This window comes from Parasteatoda tepidariorum, chromosome 4, assembly GCF_043381705.1.
Source record: "Parasteatoda tepidariorum isolate YZ-2023 chromosome 4, CAS_Ptep_4.0, whole genome shotgun sequence".
In the NCBI taxonomy this organism is placed as follows: domain Eukaryota; kingdom Metazoa; phylum Arthropoda; class Arachnida; order Araneae; family Theridiidae; genus Parasteatoda; species Parasteatoda tepidariorum.
This window is the reverse complement of record NC_092207.1, coordinates 85,936,398-85,960,200: the sequence shown is the minus strand read 5'-3', so window position 1 is coordinate 85,960,200 and position 23,803 is coordinate 85,936,398. Positions and strand designations below refer to the sequence as shown.

General features: G+C 28.7%; 2 protein-coding genes across 2 annotated transcripts; both read right to left on the bottom strand.

Moving 5' to 3' along the window:
* Window positions 1-1,392: 1,392 nt before the first annotated feature.
* LOC110281898 (uncharacterized) lies at window positions 1,393-6,030 on the bottom strand. The gene is made up of 2 exons (XM_043056271.1): window positions 5,958-6,030; window positions 1,393-4,480 (listed from the first exon to the last, which is right to left on the bottom strand). Exon 2 carries the CDS (start codon window positions 3,774-3,776, stop codon window positions 2,562-2,564), a length of 1,215 nt encoding a protein of 404 aa, XP_042912205.1. The 5' UTR covers window positions 3,777-4,480; window positions 5,958-6,030; the 3' UTR covers window positions 1,393-2,561.
* A 7,386-nt stretch (window positions 6,031-13,416) lies between these two features.
* Window positions 13,417-20,157, bottom strand: LOC107450384 (uncharacterized). Its single transcript, XM_016066159.4, has 2 exons — window positions 19,861-20,157; window positions 13,417-16,646 (listed from the first exon to the last, which is right to left on the bottom strand). The coding sequence occupies exon 2, from the start codon at window positions 16,634-16,636 to the stop codon at window positions 14,441-14,443; it is 2,196 nt and encodes a 731-aa protein (XP_015921645.1). The 5' UTR covers window positions 16,637-16,646; window positions 19,861-20,157; the 3' UTR covers window positions 13,417-14,440.
* Window positions 20,158-23,803: the final 3,646 nt, after the last annotated feature.

Genomic DNA, 23,803 nt, shown 5'->3' with positions numbered 1-23,803 from the left:
TGGCACGAAAATGTTCACGATTCAATTCCATTTTTTGAAAGAGAAGAACTTTTCAATTTACTGTCAACAACACAAATGAAGCTATAATGGTAAATCGTCTGCTGAATTTATGTTTAAAAATATCAAACTTTCGATTAAAATCGTCTGCGGTTGCCTAGCAACACTTACTGTTGCCAAGGCCAGAAATATAAATAGCAACCATCGTAATTCACATTTTGGGGTGCGACATAAAAAGCGTAAATCAATCTTTTTATGTTATTTCTCCTTCTTATTATTAAAAATTAAACGAGTTCTCATATTTTATTATTCGCATCCACCTTTTGGTTCTATTTTTAGATTGAAGCATGTAGGAATTATTATTTCAAGTTTTTCCCCCAAACCGTGAGAACCGGAAAAATTAGTCTACTTATTTTTGAACGATTAACAAGAAATAATAATTTCCTTTTTGAATATGCCTAAGAGGTCACCAGGATAATTAGCGAGATTTTCTCTAATTTTTATCATTGAGAACTTCGGCTTTGTCTCACTTAGATCAACGTTTTTCTGTCATTTATAGTTCAATAGACATTGATGTTTTTAAACGTTGAATATTTTTATTCTTACTTAAATTTTAATATCTTCAAGGATAATAAGCTAAATGGATATAACTACGACTGTAATTGTAAGGTGATTGATACGTTGCTGTTTGGATATTTAACAAAGAATATCGGATAGTTAACTATGTGCGATGTTGCTGTCTAGTATGAAAACGTTAATATTACTAAGTGAGATTTTGTGTTTCTAATTACTTTGTGTAACTTTAAAACTAATATCTGATTAAGTAAGTAAGGTGCATTTTCAAATAAAATTTTTAAAACTGAATTTATTGAGATAATGTTCGAGCTGATAGGCTTAATAGTCCTGAAGTTATGAGGATTCTTTTCATAATAAGTGCAACCAAAAAATGGTACTTTCTATTAAAAAAATTCTATTTCAACTTTTAAAATATTAGCCCTTTTGATTCGCATTTAGTAACATTCGATTAAGTGAGAAAAACTACTATATGCTACATTATCTCTCTATATCAATCTCAAAATTAACCTCTCAAAACGGGCAGAATTTGTTTCATGCGGACAACAATTTACATTTTAGACTTCACTATTGACAAGGATTTTAAAATGCACATAAATGGAAAACACAAAGTTTAGTATTATGGTAAAAAATGTTCATAATGTATACAAATCTAATCTATTTCTCATTAGCAGTGATTTGGCATGTTAAATTTATCTCAATTTTTCACTACACGCATAAAACATACAACATCTTAGCAATATTATTGAACCTTTATTGAGTTTTAAAACATATCATAATTATAAATTAAATAATTCAAAAAATAAATATTGTGTTATAAATAGACTTCAAAATTTTCACACAAAATGTTTTGTAATTTGCATAAATTATCAATTGAGCATTTGGAAGTATACAAGCTCTATCACAAATAGTTTCAAAAAATATATCAGAGTTTATATTTCAATTTTAATATTTTATCTCATTATTGAAGAAAACGTAGAAATTAAGATCTTGAAGAATATAAATTGTGTTATAGGAAGAAAATTTCAATTGTATAAAAACAATAATAAAAATATTAAAAAACTTCACATTATTAGGAACTTTAATTGATAGAGTTTTTTTAAAAAATATAAATTGCAATGGATAAAGATAAAAAAAGTAACAAATCAGCTCATAAATAGCATATATTAAATTATCATCGTGAAACTTATAATGAAACAAATTAAAAATATTTAAGGTACAAAAACATAAGAAAGGTACATACAGTTCAAGGTACAAGAACATTAAGATATATCTTATTCCTTGTCCTAAGTTTCATATAGATTCATTGTTAATTTTGTGACGTTTAGTAATTATTTTTGTAACTAGTTGCATAAAGATATAAAATATCATTTGAATAAAAAAAAAATTATTCATCATGATAATTACGCAATGCTTCGAGTTGATCGATATTGCTTATACGTTTACAAAAGAATACTGAAGGGAAATAGGAATAATGGAATTCAATTCAAAATCGAAATTAGATGTCTTCTACTTTTTTCGAGATCTGTAAGGTCGCTTTAAGACATGCTTTTCCGTTCCGCCTTGTCTCCTTCTCTTGAAAGTTTTATTTATATCTTTTTGAAGTTTTAAAAAAAATTAAATAATAAATTAAATATTTTCTAATATAAAAATTGCAAAAACTTTGTTTTAATGATCATTCGTATTTTTTACTTCAGGGCCGTTATTTTAAGGGGATGGCAAACAATCTTTATGATGATTTCTCAAGCTTTTATCGACGCTGTTATTCCTGAACAAACGTTCAAAAGCTTCCACAGCTAAAAGTATGTTATATTTGGGCTGGCAATGAGGTCTTACATACAAGGACATCTTACTTTTCATTTTACTTGCTTTAAATTCAATCTTCTTCAAGAAATTCTTTTCTAACAAATCTTTCGGTGAACTCTTGTATTTGTTTTGAAAGCCTTGTTCATTTGCAGTGAAATAGTTTGTCAAACTATTACGATCTTATATTACTTATTATTATCCATCATTGGATCATCAAATTTTAGGTGTGTTGGTGTTTCCGTGTGAAATATTTCAATTTGCATCTCTCCTTCCATAGGTATGTCGAAAGATCCAGTGTCACTACTAGTGCCCTCTATAACTTTGCTAAAAATAACTTCGTTTTTCTGATTCTTTACAACTATACTTACGTAAATTTGGGATTTAAAAAAACCGTTGGGGTACGCTTTGTAAAATCTAAACTTTAGTAATTTTTTTAAAGGATTTGCTGTGAGAGTTGCGAATTCTTCCTCTTTGTAAGCAAGAAATTTAATTTTGTCAGTTGGAAGTGACGGTTTCTTCATTTCCTTAGCTGAAAGGAGTAGTTTATTAGGTTTATTGGCATGAACTATGCCATAAAAATCATTATAGGCAAGTTTTGCATTCTTAGTATTTGGCTCAATAAAAATCTTGTATACTCCTATAGGTACATCCTTAAAAGTAATATTTTGACTCAGTATTGTTTGCTCGGTTACAGTTTGAGATCCATCCATCAGTTTTAGTGTATTGCCGGACAAGACACCAAATATTTGGTTATCTATGTTAACAGTGAAATCATTTTTCAGTTCAGTGGAACTCAAATCCGATGGTGTAACTAAACTAGTCAAGTGCAGTAGACCCAAATTGTTATAAACATTTTGCATTTCCTTGGCATCGCTTATGATGTAGTTCAGAGGATAGGCGACACTGGATAAAACATAGTAATGTTCATACAGCTCTTCTTCTTGTATTACTGCTTTTACCAGTTTCATAAAGGGATGAACATCAACAGCAAACTCAACTGCAAAGAAGTGCATCAGTTTTTCTATTAAAAATGTTCCACTGGCATAAAAAGGACGGCCATCAAATTCTTCGCGATTAAGTTCGTAGAAACGTGTAATAGATTTCCGACCAACTTTAAAAAACATGTGCGTTAAAAATGATAATTTCGGTATTAAATCCCATTTTTCAACTTCGTTTCCCTTTCTGAGTATTTCAGTAAGGTCCATTTCCCTTTGTTTTGAACCTTCCCATGACATATTCTTACCAAACGCAATGGCTTGATAAAAGAAGCATAAAATGTTGTTCCATACTTCAGTAACAGATAATGTTTCATCACCTATACCTGTCAGTTCGTGTCCATGTGCAATTTCATGCAACGCCCCCCAGTTTGTTGTATTGATATCCAGCCAGAAGGATTTCATTGATCCTGAGTTCACAGCCGTAAACTCGTGAGTGTAATACGCTAACCCAGCTCCACTTTTGTCAGCTTTCAGAAAAAACCTGTTTCTTACGTTTTGATTGGTGCCAGTTTCCTCAAATGACAACCCTATCAAAGTCACTGTAGGTAGTAAATATAAGGTCGTAGAAAATAATTAACTGATTGAGATTTTTGTCGTCAGGTAACTTTCTCGCAGTCTCTTTGTCCACTTTCGGTATAAGGAGACCGAAGTAATCTGATTCTACGTAAGCAAATTCTGCATCTTGGGTATCCCAGAGTTTGAAGAAATCCTCTAAATTGTCACCAAAACGAAAGATGGGAAGAATTTTTGAACCCGATGGATAGCTTATGCTGATTTCTCGATTATCTTTAGGAGGATTTTCAAGGTACTCACAATCTATGAATGGAACACTTACAGAGTCAATACTGACAGTTGATGCTCGTCCTGGTGGGGAATTTTGAATATAAAAATTGCCCTCTGTTGAACTGTCATCGTTGAGTAGACGCACTTGCACTTGGCGAAGACTCTGACTCATGAAAACGCATTCCATTTTACTGTTGGCAGCTAATATGATTCCAACTGCTTTTCGGTGATGATAGAGGCCTTTAGTCATAGGAAAATTGTACCAAACAGGCTTCGGAAGCCATGTAGCCTGAATTTTCTTTCTGGAAGTCATTTTATTTTACCTGAAATGATTATGCTGATATAAATACACTTTGTACAAACCTTTTCATAATTAATACGAAATTTTTTTTCTAGAATTGTTTTTCTTTTTGTCGTGAGAAATTACGCAGGGGAACAATTTTTTTTTTATCTTCTGTTGCATGGGATTTTTTAACGCATCTAATACTTTCATTTCACTGATTATAAGTTTGCAATCGGTTTCTCGTTCCAAGTTACAGTTTTTTTTAAAGGATATTTTTTTTTACGAAATAAAGTTAAAATGATCTCAAAAATGGCGTAATAAACTTCTAAGGGATTTAGATCTCATCTATAAGATTAAAATAGCAAAAGAACCCGATAATATCTTCATTCGCCGCTGGGAGCCTGACCGTATTTTGAATGGATTTGTGGTGTACTTCTAAACTGGTTATAATGGGGAAATGATCTCTAAGCCACCAACACTCAACTAAAAAATTCTGAAAAAAGTGGCATTTAAGGATAGATATCCGTATTTCTACATTGAGAGTTGCTTTGACTAAAATGGCGGTACGTCTTGCTTAAGCTACGAATCCAGAGCTTCAGTTTGCAGAATATACGTGGTGTAATTTTGTGTCTAATGAAAATAACAGAAGTCTCCTGTTTGTGATCACCATTCTTCTAATTTAGAAATGCGATTTTAAACCACGTTTCCGTTAAGTGTATACTTTAAGAATTCGTAGTACAAAAGAAAAAAAAATTCTTTAATTTTATTGGGGTACTTGTTTTATCTGAACCTTTTTATAAAAAATGCAGCAACTTTCTAAAGCCTTTTTGCATGACTATTTTCTAAAATAAAAACTCAGAGGAGTAAATTTGCCCTGTTTTCTTTTGCATATTTCTCAACATGTCTTTTATATTTTTGCATCACTAATTTCAAATTTGCTATTTGTTTCTTCCTCGAGTTTCAGTTTTGACTTTAAAAAAACTTTTTTAATACATTTTGTCAAATTTAAAAACGTTATATCTTGCACAAATGCTATCACAAGCTTTTAAGAGAGTTAGGTTACATCATCAGTATAAAAACTGCATTAAAACTCATGCCTGGAAATGTCGTTAAACGCCATCCACTAGAGTTGTTATGTTATTAAAATTGTTTCTTTCTGTGCTTCTGAATATGTCATAATAGGAAGCAACCCTAGTCGACATTTCCGGGTATGGGTTTATATACAAATTTAGTTCTGATGATGTGCCCTAACTCCTCTAGAAGTTAATCACCCCTAGTTATGTATAACGTTACACAAAAATTTAAATATATTATTACATCTAACTTTTATTTATTGTGAGTAATAAATTTTTTACCTCTGAACAATTTCTACATACATTTACACAAATATGAATTTTAATTATTGTTTTTGGTTTTCATAAATTATATATTATTCCATTGTTTTTTTCCTTTAAAATTCACTTTATTTGATCCTTCTCTGATGATATTATTAAACTGTAGACAGTTGTTATACTTACCCAAGAGGTTTTTTAGTAAATGTTTGATTTTTTTAATCTTTTTCTTATCTGGACATCTGTTATTCTGTGCTCCAATGTTCAATTAGATACAAATTCCATTTATTTATTGAAGTTTATGCAAATGAGTAGAACAAAAATATTTGTACATTTATGCATATTTAAATACATATTCTTATTTTTTTAAAATACATATTCTAGATTTTGCAAGCTGGTAGTCAAGATTTTTACAAAATTGTACTCTTAGAATTTTCATTCGGAAATTATCTTAAAATAACTGGCAACAGTCTGTTCATACAAGGAAACGTAACCGTGAACACAAAACCGTGAAACTATGAGCACAAAAGTAGGCTGTTGTTACGCATTTACAACATTCGTGTTTGAAAACCAGAAAAAAGTAATCCAACTGGACATTGACGATAGTTTAGCAACTTTATAATGCTGCAATCTATACGTGAATGAGGGTATCGCATTCTAATTGCCCATGGTCACAGTTTTGAGAGGTGCAATAAACTTAAAAGTGTTCATATGTATTGAAGGAATGGTAGAAATATTGTAGTTTTAAACGCTAAGACTTAAACCTCTGTTCATGAGACTGACAGATTAGTCCTCTCGGCTATTAAACGTACTCATCTGCAAGGAACTAAGCGGCTTCATTACATTGATCTAGTTGGTGCGATTAAATTTTGATTGTTTAAACGTATTAGCTGAACAGTTTGAATACTATCTTATTTATGGTAATTTGACTGTTTTGTTTAACTATAGTAAAATATTAATTAAAGAAAGTTTTCTTTAACCTTTTTTTTTAAATTTTTAACAGTGCAGAGGATTTAGAACTCATATGAAGTCAGACGCTTTATTTTGCACTTCAACATTCTCAGAAAACACGTAATTTTTAAACATATCTCTTCGATACCTCAAAGATTATTCATCATGTTTCCTTTTTTCGATAAATTAAACTTTTAAATAATGTAGGAACTTTTTTAATGCTATTATTTTAAAATTGTCATTTCAGATCACAAAAATTGTTTAACTCCATTTTTGCGTAAAAAGTGGACTTTTACAGTTAATATAAAATTCAAAAACCCTGTTTGAAAAATATCGTTTACTACAATTTAGAGTGTTTATCTATAATCTTAGAATAAAAATCTATCTGAAATGGTTTCAGAAACAGGAAACTGAAAAATATATTATAAAAAAAGTCTCAGTTTGGATAATTGCTTACAGGGTGTTTCTTAAAGACCACCCTCAAAATGTATTTTTCGAATCAGTCACAAATATGAAGAAGAAAAAAATGCATATTTATTAGAGTCATAGTTTAATATTTATCTCATTAAAAACACTCTCGAATTCCAAAAAGCACAGTGCTGGAAGGTGTATGCAATAAACAGCAATAAGTTTAATTTCGGGAGGAAACAGAGAGGAGTTGACAGATGCTTCCGAGAAACACTTACAAATTTTTACCCCTAAATAAACCTATTTTATTGCTTATTACATTCCCTGCCTATACTGTGAGATCTCAGATTTCGATAGTGTTTTTGTTTCACTTGCTTATTTGCGATACATTTGTACATACAATTTGTTTTCATTTCTGATAAAGATTTATAAAAATATAGTGAACTTTTTTTTATCGAATTATTTGACTCAAAAGGATGATCATGAAAATGCAATTTGATTAAATTGTTATCGAATTTTCATATAATTTTCCTATTCGGTATTGTTCTTATTTTATAACACTGAGTAAATCAAGAACACCATTAGTACTTAACAGAATTTTGAACGTTTCAACCGTTTTCCTTATAAGTCGTTTTGCTGACATTCATTTAACAATTTGGGAAACAGTAAAACAACATTTTATTTCACAAATTTGTTCCAAATGATCTACTGAATTGATTAAAATAATACGAATAGAAATTTGAATTCTATTAACATTATAATCGATTTAAAAGCTTCCCTACATTTCCATTACGATGGCAGTATTTTGTTAACATTTTATGTAACATTTTGATATAATGTAACATAATTGGTACTTGCAGAAATAAATCTTCTTTAAATTTTAGACCCCAAATTAATAATTATTAAAAGTTTTTTTCCAGTTAAAACAATTTTAATGTTCGTTATACGAGAACAATATTAGAACAATTAGTAATTCTAATAGTAAAATAATAATAAGAAGAATTGAATAATTCTAAGAATTAAATACTGATTCTGAGAAGTTAAATAATAAATCTAAGATTTAAAAAGCTCCTAATAATATTTTACAAGTTCTTATAATGAACTTTCAGTTGACAGTGAGCAAGTATGCGGAACACTTCCCTATTAATATTGAAACACAATTCCTTTACAAGAAATCTGCATAGACAATAATATACCAGCACTTATTTATGAAAATTTCATTTCTCCAACAAAAAAGCCATGTTTTTATTAAAATTTCTATTTATAATAATATATTTTGTATTTGACCTTAGCAAAACCATATGTGAAGGTGTTTAAAAAAAGTATAAAACAAATTTATTCTAAAATGCTGAAAATGAAATGTGTCAAATAATGAACTAGAAAAACTTACTCAGAAGGATTCCACAAGCTTTTAAATTAAAGCCACAAGTAAAAACTTAGTAGTAAAATTTGTTCAAAAAACTGCTTAAATATATATCCAATCTTACATCATTAAAGATAAATATAGTCGCAAATAGTAACAAACAACATGATACAATTTATTCAAAAACAAGTTATGAGAATAATATCATATTTTACGCACCGCAGATTTGCATTTGCGTGTATAATTGTATGTATTCTATTTCTATCTTTAAAGCAACGCTTTAACAAATAAATTTGAAAAGAACGAAAATTTACCAATGTGTTTTTCTACTCACAAAATTCATTTTTTTTTTTCGATAGAGCTGTGTAAAAAATTTACCTCTTGTTATGTACCGAAAACAACTACACTATGTATTTTTTTTTCTGTTATTTTATTTTTAACACATTAAGGAAAAGACAACAATCAAGGTGATTCGATATTCTATCACCTTTTTCTTTCTTTTTAAAAAAAAATAAAATAAAAACTATTAAAAACTAGATTATATTAAAGATTTTCGGTTTTTTATAAACAATATAAGTTCCTAACATTTTTTTCTTCCTGTTATTTTAATTTTAACACGTTGAGGAAAAGATAGTGTTACGATCAAGATGATTCGATATTCTATCACCTTTTTCTTTCTTTTTTTAAAAAAAAACTATTAAAAACTAGATTCTAATAAAGATTTTCGGTTTTTATAAACAATATAAGTTCCGAATATTTTTTTCTTCCTGTTATTTTAATTTTAACACGTTGAGGAAAAGATAGTGTTACGATCAAGATGATTCGATATTCTATCACCTTTTTCTTTTTTTTAAAAAAAAAAACTATTAAAAACTAGATTCTAATAAAGATTTTCGGTTTTTTATAAACAATATAAGTTACTAATATTTTTTTCTTCCTGTTATTTGTTATTTTATTTTTACACGTTGAGGAAAAGATAGTGTTACGATCAAGATGATTCGATATTCTGTCACCATTTTTTTCTATCTGTTAAAAAAACAATTAAGAACTGGAATTTTATGATTATTTTCGCTAGTTAAATATATTTTGTTATCAAAAATGTCCCAGAATGAAATACATTTACTACCATATACATAACTCAGTGGTTAAAACAATTAATTGTCATTGCAGAAAATGGGGGTTTGATCCCCCGTGGCGGCTTGAAGCCCTCTTAGCTTCAGATGTATGGTTATCAGCTTGTCTGAGAAGTAAAGACCACCTACGTGCAGCACTGACTACATTGCCACAAGCATGTCGTTGGTTTCGTGTATGATAGCCTTATTAGTGAATACAGAAATGAATATTAGAGACATTATTAGTCTATTTCATCTCCCAGTTTTTATAGACCATTGTCAAATTTTATTTAATTTAATAGGTAAATGAGAATAAACAAAATATTTCTTCGGTCGTTGTGAAAATTCGATAAAAAGAAAAAAAGAATATTTCGCACTTCCTTGTAAAATAAAAAAAAAGTTCGGGAAGCGATCTTTTTCATTGAACAATATTTTAATTATAATCTTTTTAGAAAAAAAATTATGATCAAGCTAAAAATGGTTGTAAAAAAAATTCTGGAGGGGAAAAAAAAGTATGCTGTGTTTAATTTTTTTAGACAAAGAAGTTTCTTTAAATCATGTTTTAAGCATATGAGCGAAAAACATTTGAACAATACTTAATAACACTTTTCCGAAAATACTCAGGCTACACGGAAACCCACGCCATGATTACCTGGAGGTGGGCCATGATTACCTGGCGAACCACCTCTGCCGCATCGGCATTCTCGCTGACCCAAATTTCCCGTTATGCTCGAATAATGAACTTATGGACGGACAGGAACCATCTATTGAGATGCTCGGCTCTGCGTGAGGACTCTGAAGTGAGGCGCTACTGGAGTGCCCGACATCTATTAATGAGATAGTGACTTTTTTCTCTTACTAGTTGTTCACTGATTTTGTAAGAGTTTGCCATTGAAAATAAAAAAATTAAAAAAAAGAAAACTTTTCTGAAAATTGCTGCTGTAGGAATTTGCTACTTAAAAAATATCCTTAAAGTGTAAACTATTTCTGAAAACTTTCGCACTGAATTCATTAAATTTTACCCTTTTTTAATTATATTTGACTTGATATTGAGCTTATATTAAAGAAAAATATACGTTCAAAATTTAGATGGACAATGTAAGGAATTAAATGCATGTCAAAAGTTTATAAAAAATATTTGAGTGCAAGAACTGTTGGTTTTGGTTAGAAAATTTTGGAAATTAATTTTTAAACTATCCATTATATCGTTACAATTTCAGTTGCTTTTTCATTCGGCGTATTTTGGGGAAAATTTTGTTTTTAAAATGTTGTACTTATGCCTATATTTTAAAAACTGTCACAATTATAAACTATTTATAGAATTCTTGTTAGGTTTCGTGATGCAAATGTGTGCTAAATGCGTTTTAACACCTACAATACGTTAAAATATAGTAAGATACCAATAAGTTTAAGCATCATTGCTCTAAGAAACTTTTTTAAACCAGTCTTTTTTATTATCATTCTAACACTCGTCATTTTCACAGAAAAAATAATATTAAATAATAAATAAAATAGTAATCGCCGACTAAGTCTCGTCTCCAAAGGTGCATTCCACTCAATCTAGTAAACCTTCAGGACGATCAAGAAATTAGATAAAAAAGTATTCTTGAGTATTATTTAAATGCATTTTTTGTTTATTTATTAAATTTAATTATTTATTATTTAATTTAAATTATTTTAATTATGTCGGGTGTAAACCTTTCAGTTTTGAGTGCGATTTCATAGTATCGATTTATACCGATTTATTCATTTTTTCCCCAGTACTAAAAACGGGTATTCAGCAGGTATCGTATAAAAATATAGTTTTTGTAGAGTTAATTGATAAAGTTAATAAGAATAACAACAAATATATTTTCTTTAAGTGCCTCTTAAAAAAAAAACAATTTATTTGACTGATATTAACCAATAGAAAATAAAAAATATAAATTTATTTCTAAAGAATTCAGTTTTTTTCTACTCTGTAAGAAGTTCCTGATCAAATTGGGGTATAAAGCTTCGGCAATTTGGGAGCATTATCTGTAAAATTCATTTTTACCATCAAATATTATATCGTAATTTTTACAGTAATATTTATTTAATTCGAGTGATTCGGAAATTTTTAAGATAATTATTGATCCTGAACTTTTTTGCAGTGTATCCGTATCACTTGATTTAAGAAGCCGTATTCATACGATTTTTTTTTTATCATGATGTTTCTAAATAAGGCTATCACAATCCTTATCAATTAGTCTTATCATCCTTATTTATATTTCTATAATGAATAAAAATTTAAGTATGATATGATATGAGTCAACTTTTTATTTCCTTTGATGTAATTATCATTATGTTTTAATTGTGTCATCAACACAATCATGTAAATATTTACGATTTTAAAAGTAACTAAAAACAAAAATAGAAAATTCTAAAAAATATACCTTTGAAGTCTGCAAACTTCATTTCAAACTGGTTGAATATTTCCTTGGTTAAATATTTCTACAAAAATGGGATTTCTTGCAAGGGATTAACAGAAATCGTTTAAATTTTTTTTTATCGATTACCACTTATTTGTGATTTTGGCTGTGTCATTACCTGGTTTGAAATCCGCCACTTATTTAGCTTTCTTTCAGCAGGCATGATTAGATAAACATGCCTGAAATAACAAAATCTGTTTTACTCTAAGGATCTTGGAAATAATAAACAAATAAAATGAGCTTTTATTTTAAAAGAAAACCCAATATTGTAACAGAACTATCTTTAATAAAATTTCAAGTTACTCACATTAATACTTGCATTGTGTATATTGAATTGCAATTGAAGGTGCGGTCTAACATTTTTCGCAACAACCGCCATCAATATATATTTTTAGATTTCGTTTAAAAAAACATTTCAAGTGATATGCTCATCATAAATCGTAAATTAATCTTTGAAATCCCTAAATAATATTCAAATAAAAAATTGCAAATTTCGTTTTATTTTAGGAAGAAAAAATCTTCAAATTTCTTCTGACAATCTGTGTCAATTTTCCCGTGACGGTGTATTAGATACAGTTTACCTTTCAATATGGATGCTCATAAATAATGAACTTTTGGTTTTTGAAATAGCTGCTGTCTTATTAGTGACTCATTATAGGTAAATCTGTCTTATTGTTTTGCTTCAACTTCAGGTATGTCAATCCGTTTTTTATTAGATTTTTTAATACTACTGGGTGTTTTTCGGATCACAAACGCTTTGTTGTAAACCACTATACGTTTTGTTTTATTCGGCCACAAAATCATTACTAAAAATTCTTTTAGTATTTTCATTTATTTTATTATTATACCCAACACCTCAGCATAATTTAGAATAGCATCAGACTTTATTTTTGATGTGATGTCTCGTGAAACAAATTGGACCCAAAGTTATTTAGTGGGAAGCAAAAATTTTATGTTTAATTTTAGATTCTGCTTTTCTTGTCTTTACAACTAAATTCTTACCTTTTGATTGAACATTTAATTATGTTTCGAAAAAGAAGCAATATTTAAAATTTGGTTTTATGTAATAATTTTTTCAGTCCCTAAACTTAGAATAGCAGTACACTATTATACATACACTTATTTAAGCATTCTATATATATATATTTATTTATATATATATANAATTTCAGCTCTCTCGTGTAAGTCCTTTATGGTGTTGCAATTTTCACAAACATGAGTTTATATATATATAGCTTATGCGCAGTAAATAAAGTATATTGCTTTTCTTAATCTTCTTCGTTTTTCTCTTTTTGCCTCTATTGTGCTACATATGTACATATATCCATACCAGACAATAAATGTATGAAACATACAACATGTTAGCATTATTGGGTGTTTATTGAGTCTTAAAACACTATAAATTGAATGTTTAGAAGAATACAAATTGTGTCATAAATAGATTTTAAACTTGTAACAAACAGTTTTTATAACTTAAAAACATATCACACGATAACACAAACGTCTTATTTCTGTAGCAATTATAAAATTAAAAGTTTGAAACAACACAAATTACATAATAACTAGAGAGAATACAAATAATTACATCACATTATAGTAAAACAATACAATTACAACTGTGTTTTAATATTCGATTTGTAGAATTAAACTTTCTAAACGATAGAAATTGTAATATGAGTGGATTATATAAAATATATAAATTCAATATGCAGATAACATGACACTTTCTATTATTGGGTCAAGTAATAAATTAAATATTTCAATTAATAAAAATTCCAATTAAATATTCTAATTAAGCTATATAGGGATTAAAAATATAGCAGTTAATTATTAATGTAACAAGAAATTAGTTTTACTGTGACAGAAATAAAATTCAAATTTTAAAAGAACATAAAGTGTAAAATATAACAAGATATAATAAATCACTGAAAAAATATCCTTTGTTTTTTATGACAAATAATCTATTGAATTTTCAAAAGAATACAAATTGTGTCATATTGAATTTCCAAAAATGTTGTAGAATATTTCTGCATAGAAATATCAAATAATTACACACATCTATAATAACTAAAAGAACATTTTATCTTTAATAGAATAAAATTTTATTAAGATTAATATTTGAGTATAACATTTATATATAGTATATATCTTACGTCAATATAATTACGTATATTGAGTATGTATCTCGCCTCCTGCAATAATTATTTTCAATAATTATATTTATTGAAGTAAATTGCATTGTATTTTAAGTATGGAAAAATTATTTCCAAGTATGTTCGTACCTTTTCTCAACTATTCAAAAACTTTTTAAAAAAATTATTAGTTTTTTATACAGATAATTTTTAAAAAGAATTATAATCAGTCATGTTTATTATCCTCTCAGGTTTATATTTTTTCGGGTGGCGGCAAGCAATCTTTATATTTATCTCTGAGACTTTTATCAATGCTTTTATTCCTAAAAAAGCGCTCGAAAGCTTCCACAGCTAAAAGTAAGCTGTATTTAGGAATACAGAAAGGTCTGTCATACAAAGAGATTTTACCCTTAATTGCACTTGCCGCAATATCTATTTTCTTCAAAAAACTCTTTTCCAGAAATTCTTTTTTTGTTTCCTTTTTCTGCAAACCTCGTTCATTTGCAATGAAATAATTTGTTTTGCTGTCTCTATCTATAAGTTCTTGCAGCATCGGATCTTCAGCTTTTAAGCGGCTGTTTGTTTCTGCATGAAATATTTCAATTTGCAGTTCTCCTTCCATTGGTATGACATAAGTACCAACGTCAATGCTGTCCCCATTAATACTCTTGTTAAAAATAACTTCATTTTTTTGGTTTTTTATTGTTACTTCAGAATACTTCTCACCTGAAAAACGTGCATGAGGTTTATCTTCATAAAAATGGAATTTTACCAAGTGTCTGAATGGTTCTACAGATAGGTATGCAAAGTTTGATCCCCAACCTATAAAGTTGATTTTATCAGGAGGTAGAAGCAGCGGATCCTTCATTACTTTGGCTGAAAGTAGCAGCTCGTTAGATTTACTTTTGTCATGTACTATGGCATAAAAATCATCATACAGGAATTTGACATTCGAGCGAGTAGGTTCAACAAAAACTTTGTATACTCCAATAGGTATATCCTTCAAAACAAGAGTTTTGTTGCGAATTTTTCGCTCAACTACAACATTTGTTCCATCCATCAACTTGAGTGTATCACCGGACAAGTCCTTTAATATTTTGTCCTCTATATTTATAATGAAATCATTCTTTATGTCAGTTGAACTTAAATCTGATGGAGTAACTAAGCCTGTCGAGAACAGTAACCCTAGCTTTTCTTGAACATCCGGCAATACCTGTCTATCAAATAAAATATGGTCCAGAGGGTGGGCAACACTAGACAAAACGTAGTAATGTTCGTAAAGTTGTTCTTTGCGTATAAGTGCCTTAGCTAATTTCATAAAAGGATATACGTCGATAGAGAAGTCAATTGCAAAGAAGTGCATCAGCTTTTCCACAAGAGGTAAGCCACTGGCATAAAATGGAGTGCCATCAAACTCTTTTCGAGTAAGCTGATGAAAACGCGTTAAAGATTTCTGTCCAGCTTTACGAAACATATGCACTAGAAAGGACAATCTTTCAATCAAGCCCCAATCTTTTACTTCTTTTAACGGATAACTTATTAAATCATCAATTTCCATATCACGTATTTTTGAACCTTTTTTACCCAATTTCTTGCCAAACATTATTGCTTGATAAAAGAAGCATAATACATTATTCCATACTTCACTAACAGCCAACGTTTCGTCACTTATATGAAGTTGATGCCCATGACCGATTTCATGCAAAGCTCCCCAGTTTGTTGGGCCTACATCCAACCAAAATTCTTCTATTGATGCTGAAACTACCGCCGAATACTTATTACCATAGTAGGCCATGGCATTTTTGCTTCCATTTTGATCAGCTTTTAGAAAAAACCTGTTTCTGACATTTTGATCTGTCCCACTTCCTTCGAAAGACAACCCTATTAATTCACTGTAAGTTGTAAAGATTTTGTCGTAGAAAGCGATTAAATCGTCGAGAGATTGCCCGTCAATTAACTTTCTCGTAGCTTCTTTGTCTACTTTCGGTATAAGAAGACCGAAATAATCTGATTCTACGTAAGCAAATTCTGCATCTTGTGTATCCCAGAGCTTAAAGAAATCACTTTCGTTATCCCCAAAGCGGTAAATCGGAAGAATTTTCGAATCAGTTGGATAGCTTATGCTGACAGTGCGAGTATCATCTGGGGCTTTTTCAAGGTACTCACAATCTACGAATGGAACGCTTACATATCCTATGCTAACAGTCCCTGCTCGACCTGGATTGGAACTTCTGATTTCAAACACTCCTTCTGTTTTCTCACCATCATTGAGGAGACGTACTTCCACTACTTCAAGACTCTTACTTTCCAAAACACACGACAACTTTTGATTGGCAACAAGAATGATACCAACAGGTGTACGGTGGTGACCAACCCCTTTAGTCATAGGAAAATCATACCAGACAGGTTTTAACAACCACGGGACTTGAATTTTCTTTTTAGATGTCATCTTAATTTACCTGCAAGAGGTAAAATGAATGTTAAAAGAGATACCGATTTTTACGCACATTTAAAATTGTTATTTTTTCTAAAAAAAAATATTTGCCCACTTTTGATTGCAAAATTTGATAATTTTACGATTTAAAAATTCAATAATAGCATTAAATAAAGAAAAGAGAAGATTATTAAAACAAATATCATTTTTAAAAAATATTAAAAAAAAAACTTAAAAACTATATTTTATAATAATATTTCTTATATATATTTTTTTAAATATTTCTAAAAATATTTTATTTTAATGTATTTTTCTTCTTTTTGTTTCATTAATCTTTATCATTTTTCCTGATTTCTCTATATTTTTAACTAATTTTATGATGTTTAATGTTTTACCGTATTCAAACAAAACAGTTAAATAACCATAAGTAAGATGGTAATCAATTCAACTGCGTACATATTATAGCCAAGAGGACTAATCTGGCAGTTTCATGATCGACAGAACTGGGGTTCGAGTCAAAGCGTTGACATCCCAATACTTCATCCATTATCTTCAATACATTAGGATTTTCCAATGCCCTTCAAATCCCAATTTTAGTCCTGCATTCTCCAGTGCCTATTACCTAACGGGAAGCTTAGCTCCTATTTCAAGTTAAATTTCGTTTTTACGGTTTTGAAACTATGCTGGCTGTAAATGGTTTAAAAACCGTATAGTTTTGTATTTATGGTTTTATAATCATATTTTGTTAACGGTTTTAAAACTGTTAAGATAAAAAATGTCCTTTACCGTAAGCTTTACGGTTAATTGGATAGACAGACTGCTGCCAATTATTTTACAATAATTTTAGAATGAAAATTCCAACAGTGCGCAGTAAATAAAGAGTATTAGTTTTCTTAATCCTTTTCGTTTTTTTTCCCATCCTCTTTGTCCTTATTGTGGTAGATATTTACATAATCTTTGCACAAACTCTGCTCTCTGTTCTCAAACTGTACGCTTTGAATCTTAGTACGAACTCTATTTAACTTTGAAAATTGTTGCTTGTTCAGGTCGCCTTAATATTTTAAATATGTTTTAAATACAGTAAGGACATAGATATTAGGAGAATAAATCATTAAGGTTTTGAATACTGAAAAATTTGATATGTTGCCAAAAATATTTATTTATGGAGTGAAATAAATTTCGATGCATATTTTTTAAATTTGAATAAATTATTTTTCCTTCATTTTGCTGAAAATTGTATAATGGGTTTTAGATTCATAAGTGATCCAGTGTTAGAGTCATATTGTACTCTGTAATATATTATGTCCTAGTAAGCTCAAAATTTAATAGTTATGAGTTTCATAAAACTATAGTGTTAGAGGTAGTGATCACTTTGATACATTATGTTTCAGTGTCGCTTAATTTAATTCAATGAGTTTCATAAATGGACAGTATTAGATGAGAATAAGATATTGCACATTGTGATATATTTTGTTTTATCATGGCAATTTTTATCATTTAATTTTGAAACTCATTTTCTTTTAAATTATACATTTTCGATAACCTTCAAGTAAACACTAATGTAAAATAGTCAAAATTGGCTTCAGTGCATAAATAAACGTTTCTTTTTTAAATTACAAACATATCGTTTTTTTTTAAAAAAAAAAAAGATTTTTTTTGTTACCTAAGCATTTAAACAAATCAATCTTAAAAGTTCTATGCCTTTTCTTGACTACAATTATTTTATCGTCTATTGATGTTATCGGCCTTATTTGCTGCAACATTAGTAAGATATGTGGTATAAGTCACATTGCAGAGCAAGATTCAAAAATATTACTTTCTTTTACATTATATTTAAGAATTTTAGTGGTTTAAAAGTTAATGTAATTTAAATATGATCGCTTACTTAATACTAGATTGGCTAAAGTAAGTCATTTTGACTGCTTTTAATTTCAATTAGAAAAACAATCATGTATACATTTACACAATTTCTTTGAATTTTGTGACTTTTTGAACAACATATAATTTTTTTTATTGTTAATATTTACTAATAACTTGTTACGTAACAGTAAATAATATAAAAAAGTTTTAAAACTAATTTTGAGCAAATTTAATGATGCATTCACAATCTAGTCATTTTGAATGCTTTTCGACAATGTTAAAATATTTATGCGTAAATGCGAAAAGGTCTTTTTTAAATGTTTCTGGGAAGAAATTTTCAACTTGTCTAAAGGCTTTTTTCCAAATTTTTTTTAAATATGGAACATATTATCTTGAAAGTATTTTAAAAACTGAATACTGTTATTTGGTAAATGCTATAATTAAAGACAATACTAAACTTAAAATTATTTTTATAAATTCTAAACCAAAAATTAATTTTAATTCAATGTAGAAATTAGTTAAGTTTTTTTTTGATCCTAAAGTGTTGTATCTAAAAATCATTTTTAGTGTGATATAGTTATTAAAGTTTCACCAGTGACTTAAATTTCAAGTCTTAATGCCATTCTAGAACAATATAGGTATTAAAGTTTCTGTAATGTTAAGGTCATAATATAAAATTCTCAACTAAAGGATTAGTTTAGTACAATATTATAAAAGTTACTCTAATTTATATTAGATTAAAAGCAAGAAACACTTTTTTGTGATACGTGACATATCGGGAAAAACTTATTTTTTGAACTTTATAAATAAGAACAGATATTTTAAGAAAGGCAGAGTTTAAAACCTACCTATTTTATTGTTATTTATTCAATACTTTAAATTTTTTTTTCTTGTTTTTACAGAACACTAGTTGTTTTTAGCTTAGAAAAAGCTTAAACCTTTCAATTTTCTAAATAAAAGATATTTGTATAGTTTTAGTTTTTAGCACTAATAAAGTTCTTTATATAATCAGAATTAAAATTATTAAAACACTAAAATATAGACAAATAAATGCATACTCCATAATGCATTGTGTTAGCATTATGATAATGGTAAAACAAAGCAAAAGACAATGTTATGAGCCGAATTGAACAGGTCCACTGTTATTTTAGCAAATAACAGTGGAATTATAAAATTATGGTAAAATAACCGACAGCAGTCTGTCCATCCAATTAACCGTAAAGTTTACGGTAAAGAATATTTTTCTTTACCTTTATGGTTTTGAAACAGTTTAGAACTAATTTGGTTAAAAATACAACAATGCATTAATAACAATAATACAGCAATGCTATTTATTATCAAATTTTGATAATTTTACAAAAAGAACTTAGTAAACTCACCTATTACGACGATCAAACGTTCTCATTGAAACTACAAAGGTAGCTTGGCTAAGATTTGAATATATGACAGCTCACCGCTGCATATATACTCTCCTTATCTCCTTATGGATGCACAGATATTTGCATAAACATGATTACATCGAATAAAAATAAAGTATAGATAGCAACTGCATAATTCGGATTCCTCCCAAACATGTAGTCAAAATTGAACTTTGTACATTACAATTTCACCTCATTGTTTATGCGAATTATTTTAACGTTCGTAAATGACCCTTCAATTTGCATGTTTGTTAACTTTAGATAAGCAAGTCTATTATCACTTTATCAAACCTATAATCTCCTGTTCTAAAGTGCAAATCACTAATGTATTCATGTTTTATTTTAGGTGGGCATTTTTTTTTACTCATAAATGCCAATAAACGATAGTATCTATGCTACTTCACTGTTATTTCAAACTTGCTGTTCTGAAAAATACGGTGGACGCACCTTAAATATTTGTAAATTAAAAAAAGATCTTTACATTTCCTGTCAAACATTTCCTCGCCACTATGCTGACGTGAAAGTATCCTCAGTTGTAGACCAATCAATGGATGCGAATTCCTTTGCATAGGATCTAGGAGTTCCCTTGTCTTCTGGATTGGTTTCAAAATTACAAGACTATGGAGTTGGAACATTGATAGTCGTAAACTCAGAATTGGGTTTGCTGTTCAACATAAGCTAAAAAAATAAAATTACATAATAATAACTCGTAGTATCATATTGCATCTTGTATGGCATAGTATATGTATTGTACAGTGAGCCAAAAAAAAAACTGCATCCTGAATAACGTTTAATCTATTGTTCGGTTTATCACGTTCTAGGACTCATCCTTAATATCTCGAAGGGGCAATCTCAAATATTCTAACTAATTAGTGTCGACGATCTTTCAAGTAACAAAATCAGAGACGAAAACATACTTTCTCTGAATAAACAAAACTTTTCTTTAATAGATTCAGGCTTCTGACCCCCAAAATATAGGTGGTAACCACAACCAAGGAAATATGGTCTCCGTAGTTTGTTCATGAGAGCGATCCAAAGTTTGAACCCATTAATGTTCATTTTACTTTATACGTATTTCGCCATATCTCGAGAACTTCTTAAGTGAATTGAAAATTTTTTGAACTCAATTATAAAATTCGTTTATCTATTGATAGTTTCTTGCAAAAAAAAAAAATATTTATCGTATTTAATTATTTTATTCCATGCTAGTTGAAAACTTTTTGAATGGTAAAGTATACAACTTTTTACATCATTTTAAAGTATGTAAATTAAAATAGCGAAGTACAAAATTTGAGTGAAATCGATTGAACAGTTTCTGAGAAATCAAAGTTTAAAAAGTTGTGCACATAAAATTCAATGTCTCAGGAACCGACTTAGCTCTAATTTTGAATTTTTCCCTTCAAAATTAAATACTTTAAAATGATGTGAAAAGTCTTATACCGCACAATTTAAAAAATTTTTTAATTAAATAAAATAATAATTATTTACGAAAATTTATATAATGCATGGAATTATCTTCGGGAAAATGAATTATATAATTATGTGCAAAAATTTTTCATTGAGCTTAAAACTTTCTCGAGTTATAGCGAAATACGCAAGAAGTAGAACTAACATTAAAAGGTCCAAGTTTCGAATCACTCTCCTGACTAAACTATGGGAACCATATTTCACACATTGTTGCCAACCCTCTATATTTTGGGGGGTCAGAAATCTGAATCCGTTGAAAATAAAGGTATGTTTATTCAGAGAAAGTACGTTTTTGTGTCTGGATTTCGAATCTTGAAATATCATCTGCTCTAATTAATTACCATATTTGAGGTCTCTCCCCCCCCCCCCTTCTAACCAATAAGAATCAGTTCAAGAACGATCTTTATATCAAAAGTTATTTCAGAAACCGTTTTTAATTTTGCACACTGTACCTTGCTGTACATGAAACATATGTTAAGAAACGCGTCATGCATGCATATTAAAACGTATCTAGACACTCGCAAGAAAGTTTGGAAGAGTTACTGTTCGACAGTGGTGCTCTCTATAATTACTTGCATTCATTATATTCATTATATATATTTATAATTATATATTATTGTCTGTGACAGTTTTAAATGTAGCTTTTAAATTATTCCCATCTTGATATCAAGTTCATTATTCCATTAAAGTTTATTTTATTGAAAAGAAAAGTTATGAAAGATATTCAATTCTATTGCAGTGAATGCTTCATAAGGTAAAAAATACGTCTCTGTATATCAAAAACTCGTAAGGATCGCTGATTTGGAATGCAAGGAAACCATTTTCAAGATGGAAACTAGAAAAATGTGCATGAAAATTCTGCTGGTGTCTCATAAATTTTGCCGAGTGCAATATCTTTTAAAGTTCTGGTTTCTTGGGTCAAATTTGTGAAATAACTAACAAAATTGTCTCATATCATTTCAATTTTACTAAACTCGTTAATTTATTGTCATTTTTGATAAAAAAAAAATTAAACCTCCTTTTTAAAGTATGTAGCGCCATTTCCAAACTCGGCACACGTGAAAAATATCATTTATATTCTGAAAACATATGTTTCGCGGTGCAAATTTGTTACCCACGTTATTTCAAAAAAGAATATTTTACTTTTGACTAACAATTTTGTTCGCTTTTCGAATAAAATATGAATGTATTCATTTTCGAAATTGATTGTGCAGTAAGCACAATGCAGAGCCGTTAGAAAACTCACATTCCTTGATTTCATTAGTATTTTGGATACTTTTCATCCATAATTAACCCTTGGCTTAGAAGCTGTTTTCATATTCCTTTTCATAATCAGATCACAATTCATGATTAGATTATAATCTAAATAAAGCTCTGTTGTCACTTAACCTCACTTATCAATAAAACTTTTATTTTACTTTTTTATTTATGTCATCATGCTATCAAAATATTTTCAGTTTTGATAAGAATCACTGTTTATTACCTTTATTGTAGTTACATATATATTTTTTTTATTGTTATGTCGTCAATACAAACACGAAAATATTCATAGATATGCAAAGAATTTGTAAAAAAGGAAGGTTTAAATTATAAAAAATTTTGCGTTTGAAGTTTGTAAACAAATGTAATTGAATTAACCTTAATGTTAAAGTTAGCTTAGTTTGTCCTCGGAAGGAGGACTTACTGCATTGCATGGATTTAGGAAAATCGTTTAAAGAAATTTCTAGACTTATTTTCATGATATAGGGTGTTTTTTTTTTTTTTTTTTTTTTTTTTTTTTTTTTTTTTTTTTTGTTAGTGATTCCCCTTTTTACCCATTGACTCCAAAATTTCATTAATCAAATTTTACAAACTTTTTCCGAATTTGTTAGGTCAAAATGAGTAAAAAATATTATATTTTGCATTTTGAAAATTTATGATTATAAAAATTAATAAATTATAATTAATAAATATTATATTTTTATAAAACATATATTTTAAGCGTTTTGACTTATTTTGAAGGTCAAAATAATTCTCTCTATGGAGAGCAACAAAATGCTTAATATTTTCACAATCCCTTTACAATTATGATATGCACTTGAAATTAGTGGTTAATCCACTGTATCTCCATGGAGAACAGCAAAACGCTGAATGTTTTCACGATCCCCTCACATCTTTGATATGCACTTATATTTTTTAATGCACTGCGTATCTCTGTGGAGAGCAAAAAAAAAAAAAAAAACGCTGAATATTTTCACGATCCCTTCACAATTTCAATAATTTAATATAACCAATTGTTCGTTTGTTTTCTTCCAAATAATTTCGTGTACTTACTTCTAGTTTTTATACTTGATTAGTTTTATTGAACTAAGGTAAGTATCGAAATAATATGCAAGAATAATTAATTGAAGCAAAAACACTTTTGATTGTCTTATCTATATCTATCTATTCTAAATAA